At 44.5% G+C, this 22596-nt stretch overlaps 1 protein-coding gene across 1 annotated transcript in view; it reads right to left on the bottom strand.

Annotated features, from left to right (window-relative positions):
• Positions 1–366: 366 nt before the first annotated feature.
• Positions 367–22596, bottom strand: part of LOC126419610 (putative fatty acyl-CoA reductase CG5065) — a 136322-nt gene continuing 114092 nt past the window's right edge. Inside the window, exons 7-8 of the mRNA XM_050086799.1 lie at positions 4076–4333; positions 367–499 (exon numbers count right to left, since the gene is read on the bottom strand). Of these exons, the coding sequence (XP_049942756.1) occupies positions 367–499; positions 4076–4333 (391 nt within the window). The remainder of the gene's footprint in view (positions 500–4075; positions 4334–22596) is intronic.

The following is a 22596-nucleotide window of genomic DNA, read 5'->3' on the forward strand; positions in this document are numbered from 1 at the left end:
TAAATCTTTTTATTTATTCTGTTATTACATTTCAGAATAAAGGAGACAGGGAGAAGTATGTTATACCAAGACAAGTATCATTAGAGGCAATCTAGTGGATGATACAAAAAACTAAAACTCATTATACTCTACGCAGACAAAAAGTAATAAACGATAAGAACAATTAAAACAACGTAGTTAATAGTAGAACGAACAGAGTGGTGGTGATTTACATTTAGACTATGAAAATACTATAAATAAAGGAATAACCCTATAATAGATCAGTACAGATGTGAACTGACGTCTAAAGTTATTTAGACTGTGGACTTGAATCACATTTTGTGCTTGATTATTGATGGGCTGTCGAAATGGCTTGCTTAAACGAACTCAAGGGTTTGCTTGTGCAGTCGTACACCAGTGTGGGTGTCTCAGTCCTATCTGAGCACCGAGAATCCGCCACAGCATCAGTAGCAGCAGCGAACTCATTATGGTAACTACTGTGTAGTGCAGAACTGTCAACCTGAAACAGTTAAATGTAACCACATGTTGTTAAATGTAATAGAACCATACAATACAGCCTACAAGGCCGGTGTTGCCTTCCAACGTGCGATTAACTGATAGAGTACCACAGTCAAAACACGAAAGAGAACAAATTTGTTTCGAAACACAGATCGTATCTGCAAAATAACGCTTTCCCAGATTGAGTTGCGATTATTTTTCAATATTTACTGGCACGACGCATTTCGACTGCATGCTGCCATCAGTTAGATCGATATTCCACTGCTGTCTGGGGCGTGTCCAGATACGTCTTCGGCTTGGAATTTCATTGGCTCGAGTAGAGTTGTTTCCAGTAATGAGTTCCGCCTCCGATTGAGCGAAGACGCTCTAGGCAGCGATGGGATACCAACCTGACTATCGCCCTTCTTACGCCCCGGTAAGCAGGAGTAATGGTCTGGGAAGCCATTTCATTTCATATCAATACCCCTTCGGTTGTCATCTGCAGCACCCTCACGGCACAACGGTGTGTCAACGATATTCTACGCACCACTTTATAAATCTTCATGCAAGACATCCTGGGCTTAAATTTCAGCAAGATAATCTTCCTACTTGCTAAACCGTACGTTGGCCAGTAAGGTAGCCATATATATCCCTAGTCGGGAAAGTTTGGGGCGTTATGGACCAGTACTGGAGTTTGGATATCTAACGTGCCAACTGGAAGGAATTTGGCACGATAGCCCTCTGGAGAGTATCCAACAACTTTATCATTCAGTGCCAATCATCATAATTGCTTGTGTAAGGGGTACAGATGGACCAATGCGTTATTATGGTTCAAATGGCTCTAAGGACTATGGAACTTAACATCTGAGGTCATCAGTCCCCTACACTTAGAACGACTGAAACCTAACTTAACTAAGGTCATCACAGAAATCCATGCCCGAGGCAGGATTCGAACCTGCGACGGTAGCAGCAGCGCGGTTCAGGACTGAAGCACCTAGAAGCGCTCGCCCACAGCGGCCAGCCAATGCGTTATTAATTTGATGGGTGTGCGAAGTTCTTTCTCCTGAATAAATCATCCAGTTTTTCTGAAATTCTAATTATTTGTTTGCGTGCACATGCATATTATATTTACCGATTTACGACCTATTCGTTTAACTCCTTCGTGATTGTCGTGATGGCGTATTTCAACTCGTTAACCGCCATCTTATTTAACGTAAGTGTTTACTCACAGGTGTTTTAAAAGATGGCCACCGAATGACTAGTACGATTTCTATGCTTCTTAAAATGTAAGTTTTTAGCAGCATTTCATTCGTTACTTATTCACATGGTTATAAGTTTCTTTAGTTTATTTATTAAGAAAAACAGTAAGGATTTATCTGTAGGCTGAAGTTCCAAAAGGTGTAACTTATGTTTGGAAGCCTACAGAATTCCTTTCATTACACAGTTACCACATCCTCACGTACTTTAGGTATAATTCTCGTAGTGAATATCTAGTATCCTTTTAAGGTCATACAAGTGAAGTTTTGAGATTTTATAGTGCATTTTAAGAATAATCTCGTGTTATTTGAAATTCCATTTAACGCGCTTTGGAAGTAATGTAGGTGATTTATTGCGTTACTTGTGACGATTAGGACTAATGCGAACCATGGACCCCGTCGGTGGTGAGTTGGCCTGCGTGCCTCAGCGGTACAGATAGGCATACTGTATGTGCAACCACTATGGAAGGATATTTGTTGAAAGGCCAAACAGACGTGGGGTTCCTTGTGAGGGGGAACAGTCTTATCACGAGATGCAGCGGCAACAGCCTGATTGACAGGCAACAGTATGACTGACATGGTCGTGTAGTATCAACCAAAATGGTCTTGCTGCGCTGCCGCTGCGAACTCTCACCGATTGTCAGCTATCAAGTGTGTGGCCCCTTCCACGTGGATAAAGATGCATGGCAGTTAGCTACGTCAAAACGCTGCTCGGAGCGTAGTGGAGGAACACCGAGCCGGCCCACGCAGCACCTTCGGGGTCTCTGCGCAAGCCAGTCAGATCCAGACGCTCAGATGGCTGTGTCATAATGCGAGACAGTATCGCTCATTTTTGGAAACTTCGCCAGGCTATTCAAAGTTCATTCGCTCCCTCTTTCGCAAACCACAGTCGAGTGAAGATCGCTCGGATCGGCCTAGCGAATATATTGTTCTATGGGGACCTAAGACCACTGACGAGCCATACGCTTAGCATCTGTGTGTGTGTGTGTGTGTGTGTGTGTGTGTGTGTGTGTGTGTGTGTGTGTGTGTGTGTGCGTGTGCGTCGTGCGTGCTTGCGTGACATTTCCTATACTTGCAAATATTCGTGAACAATTAAGGAGTTCCCGATGTGCCACGTGAATGGATACACAGTTGCTGCTGAAGAGACTCTGCTTTCAATTCATTGTCATTTGTTCATACGATCATCATTCACAGCACCAGCTGAACTTAGGCACGGCACTTCTGGGGCGTCGACTTGTTTCTCAACGTCGACACTCGAGGCATATTACGTGAGTTCTAATCCAATTGCACTCGTTTTTCCCACTTTTGACACTATATTGTCCGAGTCTCTCCCACTCTAGAAACAGTTACACTTCTCTCCTCAACGCTGGAACAACATGTATATGTCACCTCCACTCAGTCCAGTCTGTAGCTCGTGCTCGCGGCCGCGTTATCGCTTCCCGAGTCCGGGGTCCCGGGTTCGATTTCCAGCGGCGTCAGAGGTTTTCACCTGCCTCGAGATGACTGGGTGTTTGTGTTGACCTCATCATTTCATCATCATTCATGACAGTGTTGAGATTTGACTGAGCAATGTTTGGGAATTCTTACGGTCACTGATAACAACGCAGTTGAGTGCTCCACTAACCATACATCATCATCATCCACTCAGTCCAGAGCCCGTATAAAAATCGACTCTTCGGTTAACTCAGTAACTTGGTTCGTTATCGTTTCGAGATGAAGTTCTGAAATTTCAGCTTTATAGCGAAAAAATTGGCATCCCCTCTGAGTCATCTGCAAACACGAATGGTTACAGAGTCCATGTAATTAGCATTTTTATGACACCGATGTTCCTCTCCAACAGGACAACATCCACACATCTGCTTCTGCTGTATTGCAACTAAAATACTAATGGTGTGTGCCAGTTAGGTGTTCAGTGGCAAAACTCATTTATTTCAGTGAGATCTTTCAGTCTCTTTCATCTGTTGGTATCAGTTATGAGAAATTTTGGTATTTATTAATATGTAGGTGTTATTTCAGTTTGCGTTTGGAATCACTGTTACTGAACTTTTGCATGTGAATGAAGTGCACACATAAATATTACAAAAAAGTAATTGTGTGTACAGTATAGATGTGTAGATGGAGCAAGTTTTGCAGGTCACGTAAATACCTTAGGTAAAGTCCCTTTCTTTAGGATTTTAATGAATAAAGTTTTTATTCGAAGAGAGAGCGATATTACTGTATAATATTAATATAAAACAATAAAGCAAGTATAATAGGGTAGAGATTTGTTGGGTAACACAATGATATTTGTGAGTCGACTGTAGTAGTTGTACTGAATATCATGATAAAAGAAGTACACGTACCAAAAATATTTCTTCTTGGCTGCTTCCAAGTTGTCGAAGCTCTCATTCAAGATGTAAAGGCGCAATCCACGCACACAGTTTTTATGATGCCACTCTAAGTCAACGTCTACTATGTCACAGGGAAAGAGCTTGCGGTCGGCTTCTCCCAGACGGCCCAGCATGCCCACCATGTTGTCGTCTTTGAAAGTCCACTCTCTAGTGGTGAATTTCTCCAGAGCTTGCATGACTCCATGAACACGCGAGTACACATTCCATAGTCTGCAACACAAACGCGGTGTCAACGTTGAAACAGAACCTCTTTGTCACGATTAACTTGAACAGTGAAGCTTACAGTTAAAAATAAAAATGAAATTAGGGTTCATATAATTTTTTTTGGTAAATCCTAAATATGGCAATGGCTCTTGTACTCCATAAATACAGGGCGAACATTAATAAAACCAACAAACTGGAGGGATGGATTCCTGACTATAAATGGAGGAAAAAAGGTCCTACCAACATGTGTCCAACATGCATCGTTGCCACAGTAGATGGCACTGATGAAAGGAAGTTCCTTTGACCACATGCTGTCTTTGTGTGTTGGAGCCTGTGTGATTGACACAGCATACTGGAAGCATCGGAATGGCCACTATTCATATCGGGAACAAGCTGAGATAGTATCTGTGTACGGCCAAGCATATGGAAAAAGTCGAGTGCCGCGCCATCTAACACGCTGCTACCTGAGCGGGAAGGCGTGCCGGTCCCTGGCACGAATCCGCCCAGCGGAGTAGTGTGGAAGACCTGTGTGGCGGTCAGCCTATGGATGGTTTTTAAGGCGGTTTTCCATCTACCTCGGCGAATGCGGGCTGGTTCCCCTTATTCCGCCTCAGTTACACTATGTCGGCGATTGCTGTGCAAACACTGTCTCCACGTACTCGCACACCCTAATAACTCTACCACGCAAACGTTTGGGCTACACTCGTCTGGTATGAGACGTTCTCCGTGGCGGGGGAAGGGGGAAGGTCGGGGTCCACTGGGGAGCGAACTGCACAATAACCCTGGGTTCGGTGTGTGGCGGCCGTGAGGTGGGTGGACTGCTGTGGCCTGTTGTGGAGTTGTGAACCACTGGGCTACGGCGGGACGAAGCCTCTCCGTCGTTTCTGGGTCCCCAGTTTAATACACAACACACACGCACACCGGACAGCTATATCAAAACAAGTACCCTCACTGGGACCAACCACAACATTTCATGCCTTTCTTGGCCGTTTATGTGATCAATGGTCCTTTCAGATTGACGACCGTGCAGGAAGGACTGTGCGAACACCAGATTTGTAGTACCAGGTTCTACAGGATATTGAGACGAACTCTAGTACGAGGTCGAGGCAACATGGTATAAGCCATGTACCGTTATGTGTATCCTGCATGACAACCGCTACTATCCCTATCACCTGCAGCGAGCACAAGGAACATCAGCAGTGGATTCCCCTCTACAGGGAGGATTTTGTCGATGGTTTTTGCACCAGATCAATTATGGGATTTCTGTCATCAGTCCTCTTTAAGGATGAAGCAACCTTCACTAGAACTGGCATCGTCAGTCTGCATTATTGTCATCTGTGGGCTGCAGAAAATCCTTGGGGCGCGGTTGAGGCGACTCAACAGTATCATTTCAATACCAATGTGTGGGTAGGGTTTCTGGGCGTCCACATACTTGGATCGATTACCATTCCGCAGTGCCTCCATGGACGAATGTACCTCGACTTCCTGCCTGGGATGCTTCAGAATGTGCCATCGGTAATACAACAAGTTACAAGATTTCTGCATAACGGAGCACTACACCACTTCCGCATAACGCTTCGCTGACACCTCAACAACATCTTCCTCAGATAGGGTGCGAAGGCCCTGTATCATGCCCTGCTAGATTACCGGGCTTAAACCCACCGAATTACCTCTGTGGGCATCTGAAAAGCGTTGTGTAGGCTGAACCAGTTCCTGATGTGCAGAGCCCTTAACAGTGTGTTCACGAAACCTGTGAGGCTATTCAGAGAGAAGCCGGAGCGGGCGAAAGAGTGCGGCAGTCCGTGATACCACGTGCTGAAAGCGTGCATTTCATCTCATGGGGGCCACTTTGAACATCAGTTGTGAAGTGGATGCGATGCAGCTCTCTACTGTGTTCTGGGACGATTTCTTGTCGTTGCACATTTACAGCCCATTTTCAAACACATCTTCACAGGACCTTATTTCTTCCATTTCCAATCAGAAACCCGTCCCTGCAGTTTGTCAGTTTTATTAACATTCCTCTGTATATTAATTTCCATAGATTTGTATTAGCTTTGATTAACGTCCACCTGCGACACTGAGTGGTCATCGCGTCTGACGCCACACTGGAGGATCTGGGTTTAGTCCTCGTTGCTTCAAGACATTTACCCTCGGCGAGACGAGCTTAATAGGGTGCTCTACGGCTTGTGAGACAACCGATTTGCTATTTCAGTCAGGCGACTTCAAGGTTTGGTGAATAGACAACGGATGGAAGAGCAGGCTGCTGAACTCGTACCGCATCTAAATGAAGTCATTGGAAAAAATTCGTTGATTTGGATGAAGCAGACCAAACAACGAGGTAATCAGTACCATTGGATTAGGGATGGATGAAGAAGGAAGTCGGCCGTGCCCTTCCAAAGGAATCATCCCGGTATTTTCCTGGAGCGATTTAGGGAAATGATAGAAAATCTAAATCAGGATGGCCGGACGCGGGTTTGGATCGCCGTTGTCCAGAATGCGAGTCCACTTGGAAAAAGGATGGCTCAGTGTACGGTTGTCGTAGTGCTGGTCTGTGAGACTGGTGTCTGAATTACCTTTACTGTTGTTAGATTTACGGCATTCAAGAAACCGTAACTGACTTATAAATATCACAACGAGCCCTTGAAAGTTAGCATCATATTGCTTAAGACGTGCAGCAAAACTGAAATGTACTAGCTAGCGGTTCAGTTTCCAACTAATTTGCAATTGTGTAAAGTTTTAGTGGAACTGTGTAACGACTTTATTAAAGTTCTGATGATGATTTCTGAAAGCACATTATTGCTGCTGATACAGTAGAATGACATTGTTATCTTGAGGATCTCTAAGGGTAGTTTCAATTCCCTGAGCGGAATTGTTTTCTTCCTTTGTTTATAGTGGAGGAGGAGGAGGAGGAGATTTATCGTCCTGTCGACAGCAAGGTCAATAGAGACGGAGCACAAGCTCCGATTAGGGAAGGATGGAGAAGGAAAGTGGCCGTGCCCTTTCGACGGTACCATACGGGAATGTGTCTTTAACAATTTAGGAGAACGGGAAACCTAAATCAGGATGGCTAGACACAGGTTTGAACTATCGCCCTCCCGAATGCGAGTCCAGTATGCTAACCACTGTGCTATAATCTACTCGGTTTGCTTGTAATGGAGTTTTTCTTCCATGAGATGTGAGAGTTGTGTATATCTGCTACATGTAAGTAACTGTTATGAGTAGATGTGCTATGTAGTGTGGTGTCAATGCTATTGAGGCAATCCGAGAGATAAGATGGCATCAAACCTGACTGGAGACACAGCCCGAAGTATCACAGAGGCTAACAATAAACTGCATCTAGAAATTGAACCTGGTGCATACGATATTGACGATTTAAAACAGACTGGAAAGGGATTGAGCTCCGTGCAAACATAAGTACACTTAAATCTGAAATAAGCACGGCGAATGCATCGATTGACTAAGCAGAAATGTTCAATAGGTCCACTACTGGGTTTCACAGACGCACAGGTTTTGAAGACGGATCCCAATAAATTTTACAAATCTGATCAGACAATGGATATTCCCCCTGTTGTTGAGTGTAACATTGCAACGAACTCATATCTCAACGATAGAGTGGTTCATTCAATTTACGGATCCTTTCCATGAGTTGGAACAGGGTATAAGATCGTTGAGACTTCTACCACCGCTATATACCTTCCAGTGACAGTTCAGACATTGGATTATATGGATTGCGTACTGTGGATAAGAATAACCAACTTGTTGACTTTCGCGGTGAGGAAATCATTCTGCGACTACAACTGCGACAAGATGGGCGTAAGGTATAAAACCAGTGCACACAGCCCACAGCATAGCACATCGTAGCAGAACCGCAAGATGATAACACTCTCGAACAACAAGTATCTTAAATCAGTAGGCTTGAAACCTCGCAATGACGTCGTCGCTTGATATATCTCACCCAGTGGAATATGAAGAGCGAATCATAAGCCAAGAATACTTCTCGCATAAGTCTTACGCTTCAACGACATTTAACAAGAACGATGAAATTAGGATTGTCATCGAGCTCCAAGACGTTTTTCATGCAGGAGTTTCATATATTTTCATGGAACCTCTAAGAAAAAGGATGGTAGTCATACAGCGGGATCAAAGCTTACACGTAATGCTTTGGCATACCTGTTCCAGGAAATAAGTTACGAACTTAATGGGGTAGAGGTTGATAGTACACGTAATGCTGGCATAGTATCACCCCTTAAAACTTCTCTCTCATCATCACCCTCGGATTTGAATGGCTTAGAAAATGCAGATGGTACATAGACGAGACTGTGGGCAGAACAGTAGAAGAGTACATTTACTACATGCGTACCTCTGAAAATGGTTATGGCGTACTTTGAGGACATGCTGCGAATTATTATGAATACTAAACAGGAGGTTATTCTGGTACGGAGCGCAATGGATAGCAGCTCAAGAGGTGAATCAGATCATCATCGGTAAAATTATACGGAAAATGTCGCACATCACTGTGGCAGACGAGGGGCGTTGAAAGCTTTTAAAAGTTCTGAATACCGGTACAAATCTGCCATTAACTTTCCGCTCGTGGGAGGCTTTTAAGTACCCGGTGCTACCGACAGGGAGCAGACGAACATGGGCTATTAAAACCTTAGTGCAGCTACCAAGATTCATCATACTTGCATTCCAGACAAAAGGAGGGGGAATTTAGCAAATGATTCCGCCGTATTTGACAACTGTAATTAAACTAATGCCAGAGTCTATTTGAATTCCGAATTCTATCCGTTAGACAGTTTACTGATACAGTGGGATCATGATATAGTGGGATCAGAATGCATACAGTCTAGCATTTGGCATGTTTGCAAGGTTCCGTGCTTCTTACTATGAACGTGTTGAAGAAAAAGGATGCCTACTCAGTCCACGGAAATTCAAGGAGCTGGCACCAGTCATCGTAATAGACTGTTTTAAGCAGAATGAGATAGCTAAATCAGAACCAGTAGATGTACGAATCGAATTTGAATCTTCATCAAATTTCCCAGAACACACTGCAGCGTATGCTCTAGTTTTACATGATCGTGTAATTAACTATTGCTCACTTACTGGTGTTGTGCAGCGTGCTGTGGCACGCCCAGAGCATTTCACAATGACAACTTGCTGTGTGAACATCGTTGCCGACATTCAAGGTTTCTATGATGATGGGTGTAGACAATCCACATTTAAAGATGTTGCATACACGGAAGATGCTGGTATAATAGAGACATTTTCAGCAAGAATTGCATCAGAGACCTTTCAAGGATGACAACTGTGCTAAAACACGGAGGAATGCAAAGTGGCTAACACGTTTTTCTCATGGACTTCACTGGGACGATCCTGGTATAAGTTATAAAGAAATGATGACGTCACTTCGAATATAGGATCATCCTGAGACCATGATTTACGTCAAATGCGAGGAGGAGATCACGTGGATGCAGCGAATCTTCAAGTTTGCACCTATTCAAGATCTGGAATTCTACCGGTGCTCTGCTATCCATAAGCTCTAAAAGAAGATGTGTGAAAATAGCTCCTACTTAGGTAGTATGTAGCCTTGCCCAGGTCCTTTGTTTGTGGCTTTGTTCAACCACAGGGGATATAATTTCAGCCATGTTTGCTATGTGTCTTTTGAAGCGGACACGATCACGAGGCGCCTGTTCCCGTAAGCCTACATGTGCAGTACGACAGGCGAAATCCCATGCAATCGTTACATATATTTTGTTTTCATTCATCTTAAATGTCACCTCTCTCATGCTTTAAACTAATATCTTGTGCATCTTGCACTGGCTTTACGTACATTTATAAGCGTCGGGGTTTAGGAAATAATAACAAAAACGTATGGTAACTAATAACAATTTTTTTATTCTGACATAAAAACTCACAGCAACAATACTGCTTTACATCCACAAAACTTGTTTTTACAATACACGAAGTAATACTGCTTTTAAATGCACAGTTCTTGTTAGTGTTTGAATATTTGTTGTTTACAGTTCACAGTTTTAAAGATAATAGTACTGATTGAAAAATTTTTTTGTACTTTACATTGTAGAGGTATAGTTTCTCTTACTCTAATACTGTAAGTATTACCGGCCCGCATCTCGTGGTCGTGCGGTAGCGTTCTCGCTTCCCACGCCCGGGTTCCCGGGTTCGATTCCCGGCGGGGTCAGGGATTTTCTCTGCCTCGTGATGGCTGGGTGTTGTGTGCTGTCCTTAGGTTAGTTAGGTTTAAGTAGTTCTAAGTGCTAGGGGACTTATGACCACAGCAGTTGAGTCCCATAGTGCTCAGAGCCATTTGAATTTTTTTGTAAGTATTACTAGCGAAGTTCGATCCAAATGGAAGACTTCATTTATACTTTGAACTGTATGACTCTAAACATTTTCCACCTCAAGCAGCTGAAATAACTTAATAATATAATGAAGCGAATGGCCCTAAAATGTTTATCCCAAACAGCTGCACTAAAATGAAATGGGTGGAACTCACACTTAAAACTAGAATGACTTGGATAGCTGTCGGTAGGTGAAACTTAAAAACTAATCTATTTACACATGCACTCATACACGCATATGAAGTGAAAAAACGATAAATACGGTAAACTAGTTTTTTCCTTCATTCACAATTTTTCAACTATTTTGACGATTTTGGTTCAATTTTTTAAATCTTTTTCATTAATACATTGCACATTTTTAATTTTTTTTACGAATTTTTATAATTTTTCCCAGGACATACTGCTTATACAGTCGTGTCTAGCTTATTTAGAAAAAAAAACAATATATTTACACACAGGCATACATATTTACACAGACATCCACATTCAAACCGACTCACAAGCATACACACGGACACACATAAGCACTCACACATGCAGGCACACCACACATCAAAATACAATATTTAAACTATGATAAAAGAGCCTTACTATTCGGCACAAGCTCTCTCTCAGCCAGTCACTCATTCTCTCTCTCATTCACACCGTCGGAGTCTCCCACCCTCTCTCGCACTTCAAGCAATTAGTGTGACTACGGGATGATTTCGATCCCGTCATCACAAATGGCTCTTTTACAGTCATGAGGTGACAATCTGACTTTAGATTGCAGCACAGTGTACACTCATGGTCTCGCGATAGAATACTAGTTTGCTGTACCAAATGCGGAAGTTGCGGCAGGGCGTATCAGACGCCATCGTACAGGCACTGCAAGTAGTCTTCGACCGTGAGGAGACGTGATGCCGCACAATGCACGTCCTTAGACCGCCTCTGGGTGGCTCTGTCTACTGTACGATATGCATATATTTTGGATCTTAGACCCACAAACTCCACATTCGGCAATCCATCCGCCTCATCTTTCAGTAAGCCGATAACCTCCTTGTCCTGAGCAACAATACCGTAAATACACTCCTGGAAATGGAAAAAAGAACACATTGACACCGGTGTGTCAGACCCACCATACTTGCTCCGGACACTGCGAGAGGGCTGTACAAGCAATGATCACACGCACGGCACAGCGGACACACCAGGAACCGCGGTGTTGGCCGTCGAATGGCGCTAGCTGCGCAGCATTTGTGCACCGCCGCCGTCAGTGTCAGCCAGTTTGCCGTGGCATACGGAGCTCCATCGCAGTCTTTAACACTGGTAGCATGCCGCGACAGCGTGGACGTGAACCGTATGTGCAGATGACGGACTTTGAGCGAGGGTGTATGGTGGGCATGCGGGAGGCCGGGTGGACGTACCGCCGAATTGCTCAACACGTGGGGCGTGAGGTCTCCACAGTACATCGATGTTGTCGCCAGTGGTCGGCGGAAGGTGCATGTGCCCGTCGACCTGGGACCGGACCGCAGCGACGCACGGATGCACGCCAAGACCGTAGGATCCTACGCAGTGCCGTAGGGGACCGCACCGCCACTTCCCAGCAAATTAGGGACACCGTTGCTCCTGGGGTATCGGCGAGGACCATTCGCAACCGTCTCCATGAAGCTGGGCTACGGTCCCGCACACCGTTAGGCCGTCTTCCGCTCACGCCCCAACATCGTGCAGCCCGCCTCCAGTCGTGTCGCGACAGGCGTGAATGGAGGGACGAATGGAGACGTGTCGTCTTCAGCGATGAGAGTCGCTTCTGCCTTGGTGTGAATGATGGTCGTATGCGTGTTTGGCGCCGTGCAGGTGAGCGCCACAATCAGGACTGCATACGACCGAGGCACACAGGGCCAACACCCGGCATCATGGTGTGGGGAGCGATCTCCTACACTGGCCGTACACCACTGGTGATCGTCGAGGGGACACTGAATAGTGCACGGTACATCCAAACCGTCATCGAACCCATCGTTCTACCATTCCTAGGCCGGCAAGGGAACTTGCTGTTCCAACAGGACAATGCACGTCCGCATGTATCCCGTGCCACCCAACGTGCTCTAGAAGGTGTAAGTCAACTACCCTGGCCAGCAAGATCTCCGGATCTGTCCCCCATTGAGCATGTTTGGGACTGGATGAAGCGTCGTCTCACGCGGTCTGCACGTCCAGCACGAACGCTGGTCCAACTGAGGCGCCAGGTGGAAATGGCATGGCAAGCCGTTCCACAGGACTACATCCAGCATCTCTACGATCGTCTCCATGGGAGAATAGCAGCCTGCATTGCTGCGAAAGGTGGATATACACTGTACTAGTGCCGACATTGTGCATGCTCTGTTGCCTGTGTCTATGTGCCTGTGGTTCTGTCAGTGTGATCATGTGATGTATCTGACCCCAGGAATGTGTCAATAAAGTTTCCCCTTCCTGGGACAATGAATTCACGGTGTTCTTATTTCAATTTCCAGGAGTGTATTATCGGCTGCGTGACTCGGTGTGTCAAATTCATTACCACGACACCTAATTGCTTCATATGGTTCGCAGTTCTTCACGCACTAGATGAAGCTATCTGTATCCGTATAAAGTAACCTTGGCTCCATGAAATGAGTTTTAGCAAACTCATAGTGGAAGCGGTACATGTGGAGTTAGGACATGTCCAGTATCCACATACCCAAATAGATTTCTTTCATAAACTCTACTGAAACCTTCGACATCTGCACAGCAACGAATTTTTCATTGAAAATAGTGCCCCCTTAAAATTTGGTCTGGCGATGCAGGTTCTTACGCACGAGCGCCCATCCCATTTAGTTCTAATCAAAATATCAGGTTCATTTCTTACATTCAGCACGGTTTTACCGAAAATGGAATTATTCATCAATTTGTAAAAGTCTTTTTCGAAATCACTAGTCTCAATCGTTCTCTTTTCGGTATTTAATTCAATATATTCGTTGAACCAGCGGGACTGATTGAAAGAAATAGCCTCATTAATTCTACCTATCTTCATCCCAAAGCTAGGACCCTGATGGAGGTTACGATAGTGAATTACATACCTCTGCTTGTGTCTAACAGTGGTCATCAGTTTAGGGTAGTGCTTCCTCGCGGAACTTGTTTCTCTCGACATAACGGCAAGTCGCTTGACATTACATGCAAACTAACAGGGTCTATAAGGTGTGCCTCCACCACATACCCTACATCAGAATCAGTCGCCAGACCCAATATTTTTCCACCTAATCCCTCTAATTCGTTTTTTGGCACCCATTGAACTCCACCAACCAGTAGTGGCTGCATCGTGGCACGCCCTTATAAGTTATTCACATTCAGATATAGAATATAACTTGAATCGAGGGATGCATTAAGCCCCTCACCCATATGTGGATTATTTTCCTTGGCGTGTCTATGAATGCACTGGCAAAGTCCTCCCCAGATCTCACGCTCAAAGAAAAGAAACGTATCGGCATCAGTCAAAATTTCAATACTGCGCCTCGTTTTCTTGAGCATTGCGTCCCAGTACAACCCAGGTGCCGTGTAATAAAAGGCAGGGTCCAGAGAATATGTGCCCATGCACACACTACGGAACTTTTTAAAAACATCTGCAAGCAACCGCACATCAGTGTCCATGTATAGTCTTCCGTATTCACCAAAATTTGGAATGTTGAATTCCCTCCAGTCATTCACAGCATGATCGTAATCTGCACTAGTTATGGCATCGCCTGTGAGAGTACTGTTAAATGCAGATATGTCGGGTAGCCTGGTTTCATCGAGTTTCACCTTACTATCCATATATTCATCAGGGGAAACTTCTTTCCTAGACACAAGCTGAAACATCTCCTCTTCAGGGTAAGGAGAACGGATGATATGCATATCCTTCTGAGATAGAGTTTCTGGAGTGGCGCCTGCAGCGAACGTAGTGTGTCAAGGTAGCAGAGTGTAATTTTTGGCGTCATTCGTTTCGAGAATCAAATATATTTCTCAACACTCTCAGGCAGGACACTGGCCTGATTTTTCTCCTAACCAAAACCAACCAATTGCTCAACTAGAAAGTGAGCCATATCCACTTAAATTATGGAAAAAAACGGGTATGTGTCCTGGTAATAGATACTTTAAATTCCATACATTGTCAGCTGCACCGCTGAACTTACCCGTAATATGACGATGATCTCCACGCGCAGTTTCAACTTTTCTATCTATGGCAGCCCACAAATATGATAGTTAACTGCGTCATTGTATAAATTTTTTATCCTCCTCCGTTTCGGTCATGCGGATGTTGGTGCTGTAAAGCCTATCAACATCCCATGATAATTTTTCAAGCTCAGTGAGCAACAAAACCGCAGGATTATCTCCAGCATAAGATTCATAGCGGTTAAGAGTTGAATCATATGAACAGGCAATTTGGTACACTGCCGCATGTGGTACTTGTTTTTGTGTGAAGGTGGTGTGTGAGGCTAACGGGTTCCCTTCACAGCGGGTAACAGGAGCCAAGGAGACACTCGAAGTCTGTGTATACAACAAATGGACATCGTTTCTGGTGGTGAGAATTGTTGAATTTAATGAAGTTGTTTTCTTCTGTACATAACAACACGTGCCGGTTCCTTGGATTCGCAGTCCGTCACATGTCTTTTTAAATGCTTTTCTTCTGAAAAGTTATTTAGGCACCTGAAGCAAATGTGTTTCTTATCCTTATCTTTCGACAGTTCGCTACAAAGGAGGCGGAACATATATTTGATCCATATGTAATGCTGATTATCACCTTCAGAGAAGAGTAGCATATTTACATGAAGATGATGCTCACCTGCATATTTCGAAAAATGGAGTGGTCCGAATATAGCATGCTTGTCCTGCTCATCTGGCCTGCTTTTCTGCTTCTTCTTCAGGCCATAAAAGTGAACCGAAATTCTGGGATTTTTGTGCCTCAAATTTTGTTATATCCTGAATCTTTACGGATAACTCGATATGTTCAAAGTTATATCATTCACGAATGTTGACCTATACCGTATCGAGATGTGCCTTCTAGATTTTGTTTAATTTTTCTTTTACAAGCCAGGATAGACCAAGCAAAACAAGTGATATCTTTTACTTTTGAACGTTAATGCAAGCCTGTTTCTTCTTAATATCCTCAGAGAGTTTGATATAACTGGATCCCCCTTTTAACGGATCATAGACATTAATATGGATTTCGTGGTGTGGTGTTTGGCTGAGTGCTTTAGCTGACCCTTAGCTGACTGTGAGTAATAAGAGGCGGCTGTGGTGGCCTCCTTTAGGAGCATTCAGGCTGCATGGAGGGTGCTCCATAATGCTCCTGCATCTTTGAGCCTTCACCATCGCCAGTTTTTGGGGTGGGAGATCGTTGCTCTGACTAAACCACCCATGGACGCCAGATGGTATGCGTTGGTTTGGGGGCAGGATCTACAGCAGCTGCCTCTCGCGCGGCAATAGGTGGCGCTTTGCACGGCCGTGCACGCTGCTCGGGTGTGTGCTTGACACCTGTCCCCACAACCACCACTCTGGATGCACGTGCCACAGCAAGCTGTAACACACAAATAATGGGAAAAAAATTAAGCACAATGCTCAAAATTTTAAAAAAATATATGCTGTAAACAAGTAACAAAAATGTAGTAAATTACCATTCCTCAATAGTAATTATAATAATGATAGTCACATTATAATCACCTATTATATTCTGGGTGCCAGGATTGAGCTGTTCAGTCGATCCTTCTGGTAGTTCTTCCACCCAGTCAAATATCTCCATCTCCTGTTCCAGAAGGGAGAAATGGCACAGCCTTTCAGCAGCCACCATCTCACGTTGCCACTGAAGCATCTCACCCTCGCCGGAATTGTTGTTATTGTGGAGTCATCGATCCACGTCATGGAAGTCGCCTATTGATTATCAGAAACAACAACAAAAAATTTGGGCCGAATTTGACTACAGTGAGATATTTATTATACATAACTACGAAAAATTTAAATAAATAAGTAAAAGGTTCATACCAGATGAAAGTGATGACTCCTGGTCATCATTCTCGAACCGTACCCCTACTAGAATCTCATTTTCCTCTTGAGCAGTAGCAACATCTACAACAGTGAATAATATATACCCCACACAATTGTATATGATGTAAAAAAAGTCAAATGGCAGTATATTACAACTGTACTTACTTTCTTGCTGCATTTCAGACTACAGCAGCAGCAGCAGCTCAATGTCCATCAGGTCCTGCTCTAATGCTGGTACAGTGAGATCAAAAGTTTTATAAACTTGTTATGACCTGAATACAAGAGTTGTTTTCTGAACATGTTAACTACCACACAGAATTTGGAGGTGTAGTAACCACAACCAACTGCGGGAACGCCTTGGGCTGCGGATCGGAGCCGCCAGGCGGGGAAGCCGCCGGCGGTGGAGCACGCACCACCGGGTAAACACAAGGACGAGTCGGGCGACAGACCAACGACAACCGACAACAACCGACCACGACCGACTATGACCGACACAACAAGGAAGAGATAAACAACGGAGATTTGTAGAAACCACAACACCAAACACCAACAGTAAATCCACTCGGAACCAGAGCCAGGCAAATGTCAACAACGAGCAACGACAAGAACGCAGTACCGCCGAGATAGAAACTCAATCCAGAGCGAGTACCAGACTTACTGCACTAGGTTTTTCTTTATTTTCTTTATTGTTATTTTGAAACTTGTGTACAGGCAGGCCAGCAGCAGCATACTACGCCGCTCTTGGGCCTCAGAGAAACACAAAAGATACAAATGAAGAGTCCAAGATAAAATTTGTTCAGACACTTCGACACATACATAGACGACAATTGTCACACGTGAACGTAGGTGCACAAAACGAATAACACTGAACCACTTAAGCACAAAACGACGGCACACACAGAACACGAGGCGTTGATCTCCGGCGCGCGAATGTTCACTAACCGTGTACGAGTCCGGCGACCTGCCAAGAGACGAGGAGGGGGGGTGGGAGAGGGGAGAGTAGATGCCATGCGCAGGGGTGACAGAGGGAAGGCAGGCAGGAAGGGGGAGGGGAAGCCCGGGGGAAGAGGGGTGGAGGGAGTGGACGGGGGAAAGGGAAAAGGAAGGGAGGGAGGGTGCCTAAAGGAAAGGACACAGGAACTGGGGGGGGGGGGGAGGATCAAAGTTGATAGGAGGGGTAGATGGAGGGGAGGAGGACATCATCAGGGAGGGGGAGCTGGCGGAAGCCACCTTGGGAGAGGGTAAGGAGGGTGGAGAGATGGAGACTGGGTAGGACGTGGGAATACAGGTGCGGCAGTGGGCGGGGGTGGGAGAGGATGGGTGAGACAAGCGGATGAGGAGGATCGAGTTTGCGGGAGGTGTACAGGATCCGTATCCTTTCGAGGGAAAAGAAGGAGGTGGGGGAAGGCGATGAGATCGTACAGGATCCACGTGGGGGAGGGGAGACGGATGCGATAGGCAAGGCGGAGAGCATGGCTTTCAAGGATTTGGAGGGATTTATAAAAGGTAGGGGGGTGGGGGTGGAGATCCAGGCCAGATGGGCGTAACAAAGGATAGGGCGCATGAGGGATTTATAGGTGTGGAGGATGGTGGAGGGGTCCAGACCCCACGTACGGCCAGAGAGGAGCTTACTGCACTAGGGAAGAGCGGGTCCCTATATACGAAACCGGAGGGAACGGCTATTGGCTGCTGTCTGCACGTGGTGTAGCGGTGGCGCCCTGGCTGCACGAAAGCCGCTGCGCGGAATAGCCGCCGCGGACGCGGAGCCCTCTATGGGCTGACCAATGTCCATTTGTTCTGGCGCGTGTTCGACTTCCGCGGCATGAGGTACTAGAGGAGGTGTACTTACATGATGGTAACACAACATCATCTGCTTGCTGGAGACTTTCAGCTTCCAGTTGGCATTCTAGTTCCATCAACATTTCGGGCATTAATGCTGTAATAAAAGGAACTTTTATAGCCACTTGTTACAAAAATGTATCACAATCTCGAAAAATTTTAAATACTTTCCTACGAAATTTTATAACTGTCGCAATTTTAACTCTTAATTTTTTTATAAACATTTACATGTCTGTTGACCCAAGTTTGGCCATTTCCCACCACCACTGCCAATAGCATCACTGCTGGCTAAGCGTTTCATGTTGCAGGAATCACATTGCCACAACTATGCGCTGTCAAAGACTGGTGATGATTGTGGTGGGGATTTGGCATTATATAGTTTTAGACTCCAACCTCTATTTTGTAGAGGACCAACAGGAACTCAGAGTGCCATACCATCAAGTTATAACTTGCCTTATTTTTTCTTCAAGCAGGCTTGGTGTAGCTGTTTGAGGAAAATATCACATCTATTTGGGGAGGAAAGAAAGATCTGAGACAAACATCCTTTGTTTGTTGGCAAGTGGCTAGAATATTGGATGTAGCTGCTAGCTGTAGAAAAACAATCTTTGTTCATTCTGAAGGAAACATATAGCTTGATGTTTCTTATGTCAGCTGCACCCTTCGAAATATATGTTGTTGTTAGTCAGGGTATAGCTGTGGTGTGTGGACACTAGCTTCGCGTTCTTTTTCTTCATGGTGCAGGCAGTTGCTGTGCGAGACAAAAAAAAATTCTGTAAAACAAGTAAAGACCCCTTTCCAAAAACATCCTGTGTTTGCCGGCAAGTGGACAGAAACTGGATGCAGCTGCTAGCTATATAAAAACACTCTTTGTTCAGTCAGAGACAGATAGTCTGACACACCCAATGGCAGCTGCATCCATAGAAATAAATGTTGCTGTTTTTCTTGGGACAGAACTGTGGGAGAAGACACTAACCTTTGAAAACAACTCTCTTGTTGGTGGTAATAACAAACAAAGCATGCCTTGAGAGCAGCATTGAAGACCGATTTCCAGCTTCTATGTGCTGCCCCCCTGATGGAGGCACACATGTGGTTATCGGTAGACCGCCGGACACGAGGCCTAGTGGTACATGCGTCGCAGATGTGTCATTAGGCCACCTGAGAGTTAAGAGCTAGCGTGGCATGGCACCTTTCATGTCAAAAGGCGCACAATTGACCAGGGGCGGTGTAGGCATGGCCCGCAGTGTCCCACGTTGCGAGGCAGTCATCGTGAATGCAGCCGGGCTGGCAAGGGACTGCTACCTGATGCAGGGATTGGTGGCAGCATGGAGCCAGCCATGCCGGTATTGCACCAAAGCCCTGCAGAGCACCGCGGCGCGTCTTAGTGACTTTGCGATAGCAATATACAAATCGATGAGGTGATCGGAAGTTAAACAAAAGTATCCCTGTCCTATGAAATGAAAATTATGTCCTTCTCAGAGCATAATTCTCCGATTTCCCGTCCTCTGGATTATTTTTTCTTTTTTTCATATCTCTACTGCCTATTCTCGTTTTATAAACAATTTGCGTTAATATTATGTTATCTGAACTGACAGTCGATTTGTACAGCGAAAATTCGGAATTGCTGCAAAAACAAAAATTCGAAATTTCCGCCAGTAGGGTAGGTTGGGGGAGGGAGAGGGTGGAGAGGGGGGAGGGGGCTGGAGCACACGTGCAGGCTGCGAAAAATACGTGATGTCATCTGGGGGTGGGGATGGACATGGTCATCTGCAGGAGTGGCTGGGGGAGGGGGGGGCAGGGAGTGATTATTTGGTAAATTTAATTAATTTGCATATCAATTTGATATCAACATTGCACCCATAACCACACTATCCTACTACTGTCCTATAGCACTGTATCCCTGCAGATTTTAGTATCTATTACTGAGAGCTCAATCAGGTGGCATTAGAAAAACATAGGTAAATCAGTACAGTTTCTTCATCAGTAGTACCGCATGTCCAAAGCGCTGAACATCTATATTGCCTTTGTAAATTCGATCTCCACTTCACTTTTTTCGAATTTACAGTTGGCTACACTGGGTGTTCCACTCACCTTGCTATGGCGACTACGTCTATTAATCTATTTCAACTTCTTCATGAAAGAAACATTAGTGTTACTGTCATACTCCACTTGTCATTGTTGTAAATAAATCAACAAGTCATATTATAGTCTCTATGACAGGAAAGAACTGTTAAGTCCTACTACATATTCTCGACAGTGAAAATTAAACCGGCCTGCTAGAGAGATGGCCACTGCAGCGCTCTTTGTCACTGATCAATTTCTCTGAATGCAATTTCTACTCCAAGTGATGCTTGTGCTTCTCATTATTTTGTGACAGTTGTGAAACTACCTGTGCGTTACAAAGGATTGTAATCCATTAAAGTGAGTAATTATTTTTACGATTATATTTCTTCTGTATTTCTTCCACACACGCTTTTGCTGGACTCGAACAAGATCCACATAAAGTAATCGAAGATGCAATGATCAGGGTTACATGAAGTATTGCTGCGCTGAGGAAACATCAGATCTAAATCAAATAAGAATTTTTCTGTAACTGGTGGTGAAAATGGCAGCCTGCCACATGGCTGTTTTAATATGCTGTAACAGTCCACTTCTAAGATACTTTTATCAATCTCAACCTTGTGCTTTCTTCTACCATAATAGAAGTGAGGTTACAGAATTGATTACTGTGTTAGATTTTAAGAGAACTATAGGTTGAGTAAATATTACTATGAAGTTGAACTACTTGGACACGCTGGGAAAATAGCAGTCTCTGTCACTAAAAGACAGAAATTTACAGTTTTAATGTCGCTTGTAGTGTGAAGTTATCGCTATATTGCTCGCATTCACCTCAATAAATGTAGAGAAACTGTGGAAAATCTCAATGAAGATGCCCAGATGACGATTTTATTAATATACCTGTCGAAAATATATTAGATGTAACATCTCGCTCAGTCTCTTGCATTACACATACAAAAAGCAAACTATTTATAATCAACTTCAATAACTACGTACATTAAAACTATACCATTTAGTACTGAAATATTTATCGTTGCTAAGTTGCTAAAAAAACGAAATGGAGAACTTTATCGCTCCTCAATAAGAGTATCTCTTTTACAAAACTTTCAGTGACTTTAAGAGTGGTATAGCTAAGTAGGTAGGGGGCAATGTAGATAGGCTACATGCGTCATAGACTAAGGAGCAACCTTACCTAGGGGAAGCATGCAGCCTTCAAGATGCTGCAATATTAATTATCAACACTATCCACACCTTGACACATCACCTTGACCAAGTCTCCTAAGTATAACATCGCAGGAAATTCGAACAATAGTATAGGTATAGGGGTTCTGGATTCCTCCCCTTGTGACATCATCCAAGATTTCATGCACTGATTCCGTATTCCGAATGCTCCTATGATATAGGTCTATTGCCTTGTGTATAAAATGGCGGGAAATTGACAAACTGGCAAGATGTTCAAAATAAGAAGAGGTTCCCCCCATGTGTACAATGTCACTGAAGACGCTGGGCATTTGTCCTGAGTGTAAGATGACAGATGAGTCAAAAGTCCACAATAATCATTATTCTGTTGGTGTGAAATTCATAAATCCAAGGTGGTAATCCACCATAGTGGCCTGTGTTTACTTCGTAGATTCTTACTTAAATTGCGTGTGAGTTTCGTATAGGAGGTGTAATTTCGAGTTTTAGTTACTGTAATCGTAAATTCAGGCAGATTGTAGCGCAGCCGTTAGGCATTTGTACAGGTTAGTTCATACAATCTTTGCGTGTTTCCCTTGCGTTATCTAGGCACGGACTCGTGTTTCAGTAACTGTTGTTCAACATCGATTAGAATGGACAGGTACTGTGTTTGCTGTGTTCGGATGAGGGCTGAGTTGGCATCCCTTCGCTCACAGCTGCAGGTGGCGCCGACTTCGGTCGCGCAGCTTGAGGCTGTTGCCAATGCGCGCCACTGTGGGAAGCCGGACTTGGGTATCACGGGGATGTCAACCTCGTCCCGTCTGTCCCCAGATCGGTCTG

The sequence above is a fragment of the Schistocerca serialis genome, chromosome 9, assembly GCF_023864345.2.
Source record: "Schistocerca serialis cubense isolate TAMUIC-IGC-003099 chromosome 9, iqSchSeri2.2, whole genome shotgun sequence".
Lineage (NCBI taxonomy): Eukaryota > Metazoa > Arthropoda > Insecta > Orthoptera > Acrididae > Schistocerca > Schistocerca serialis.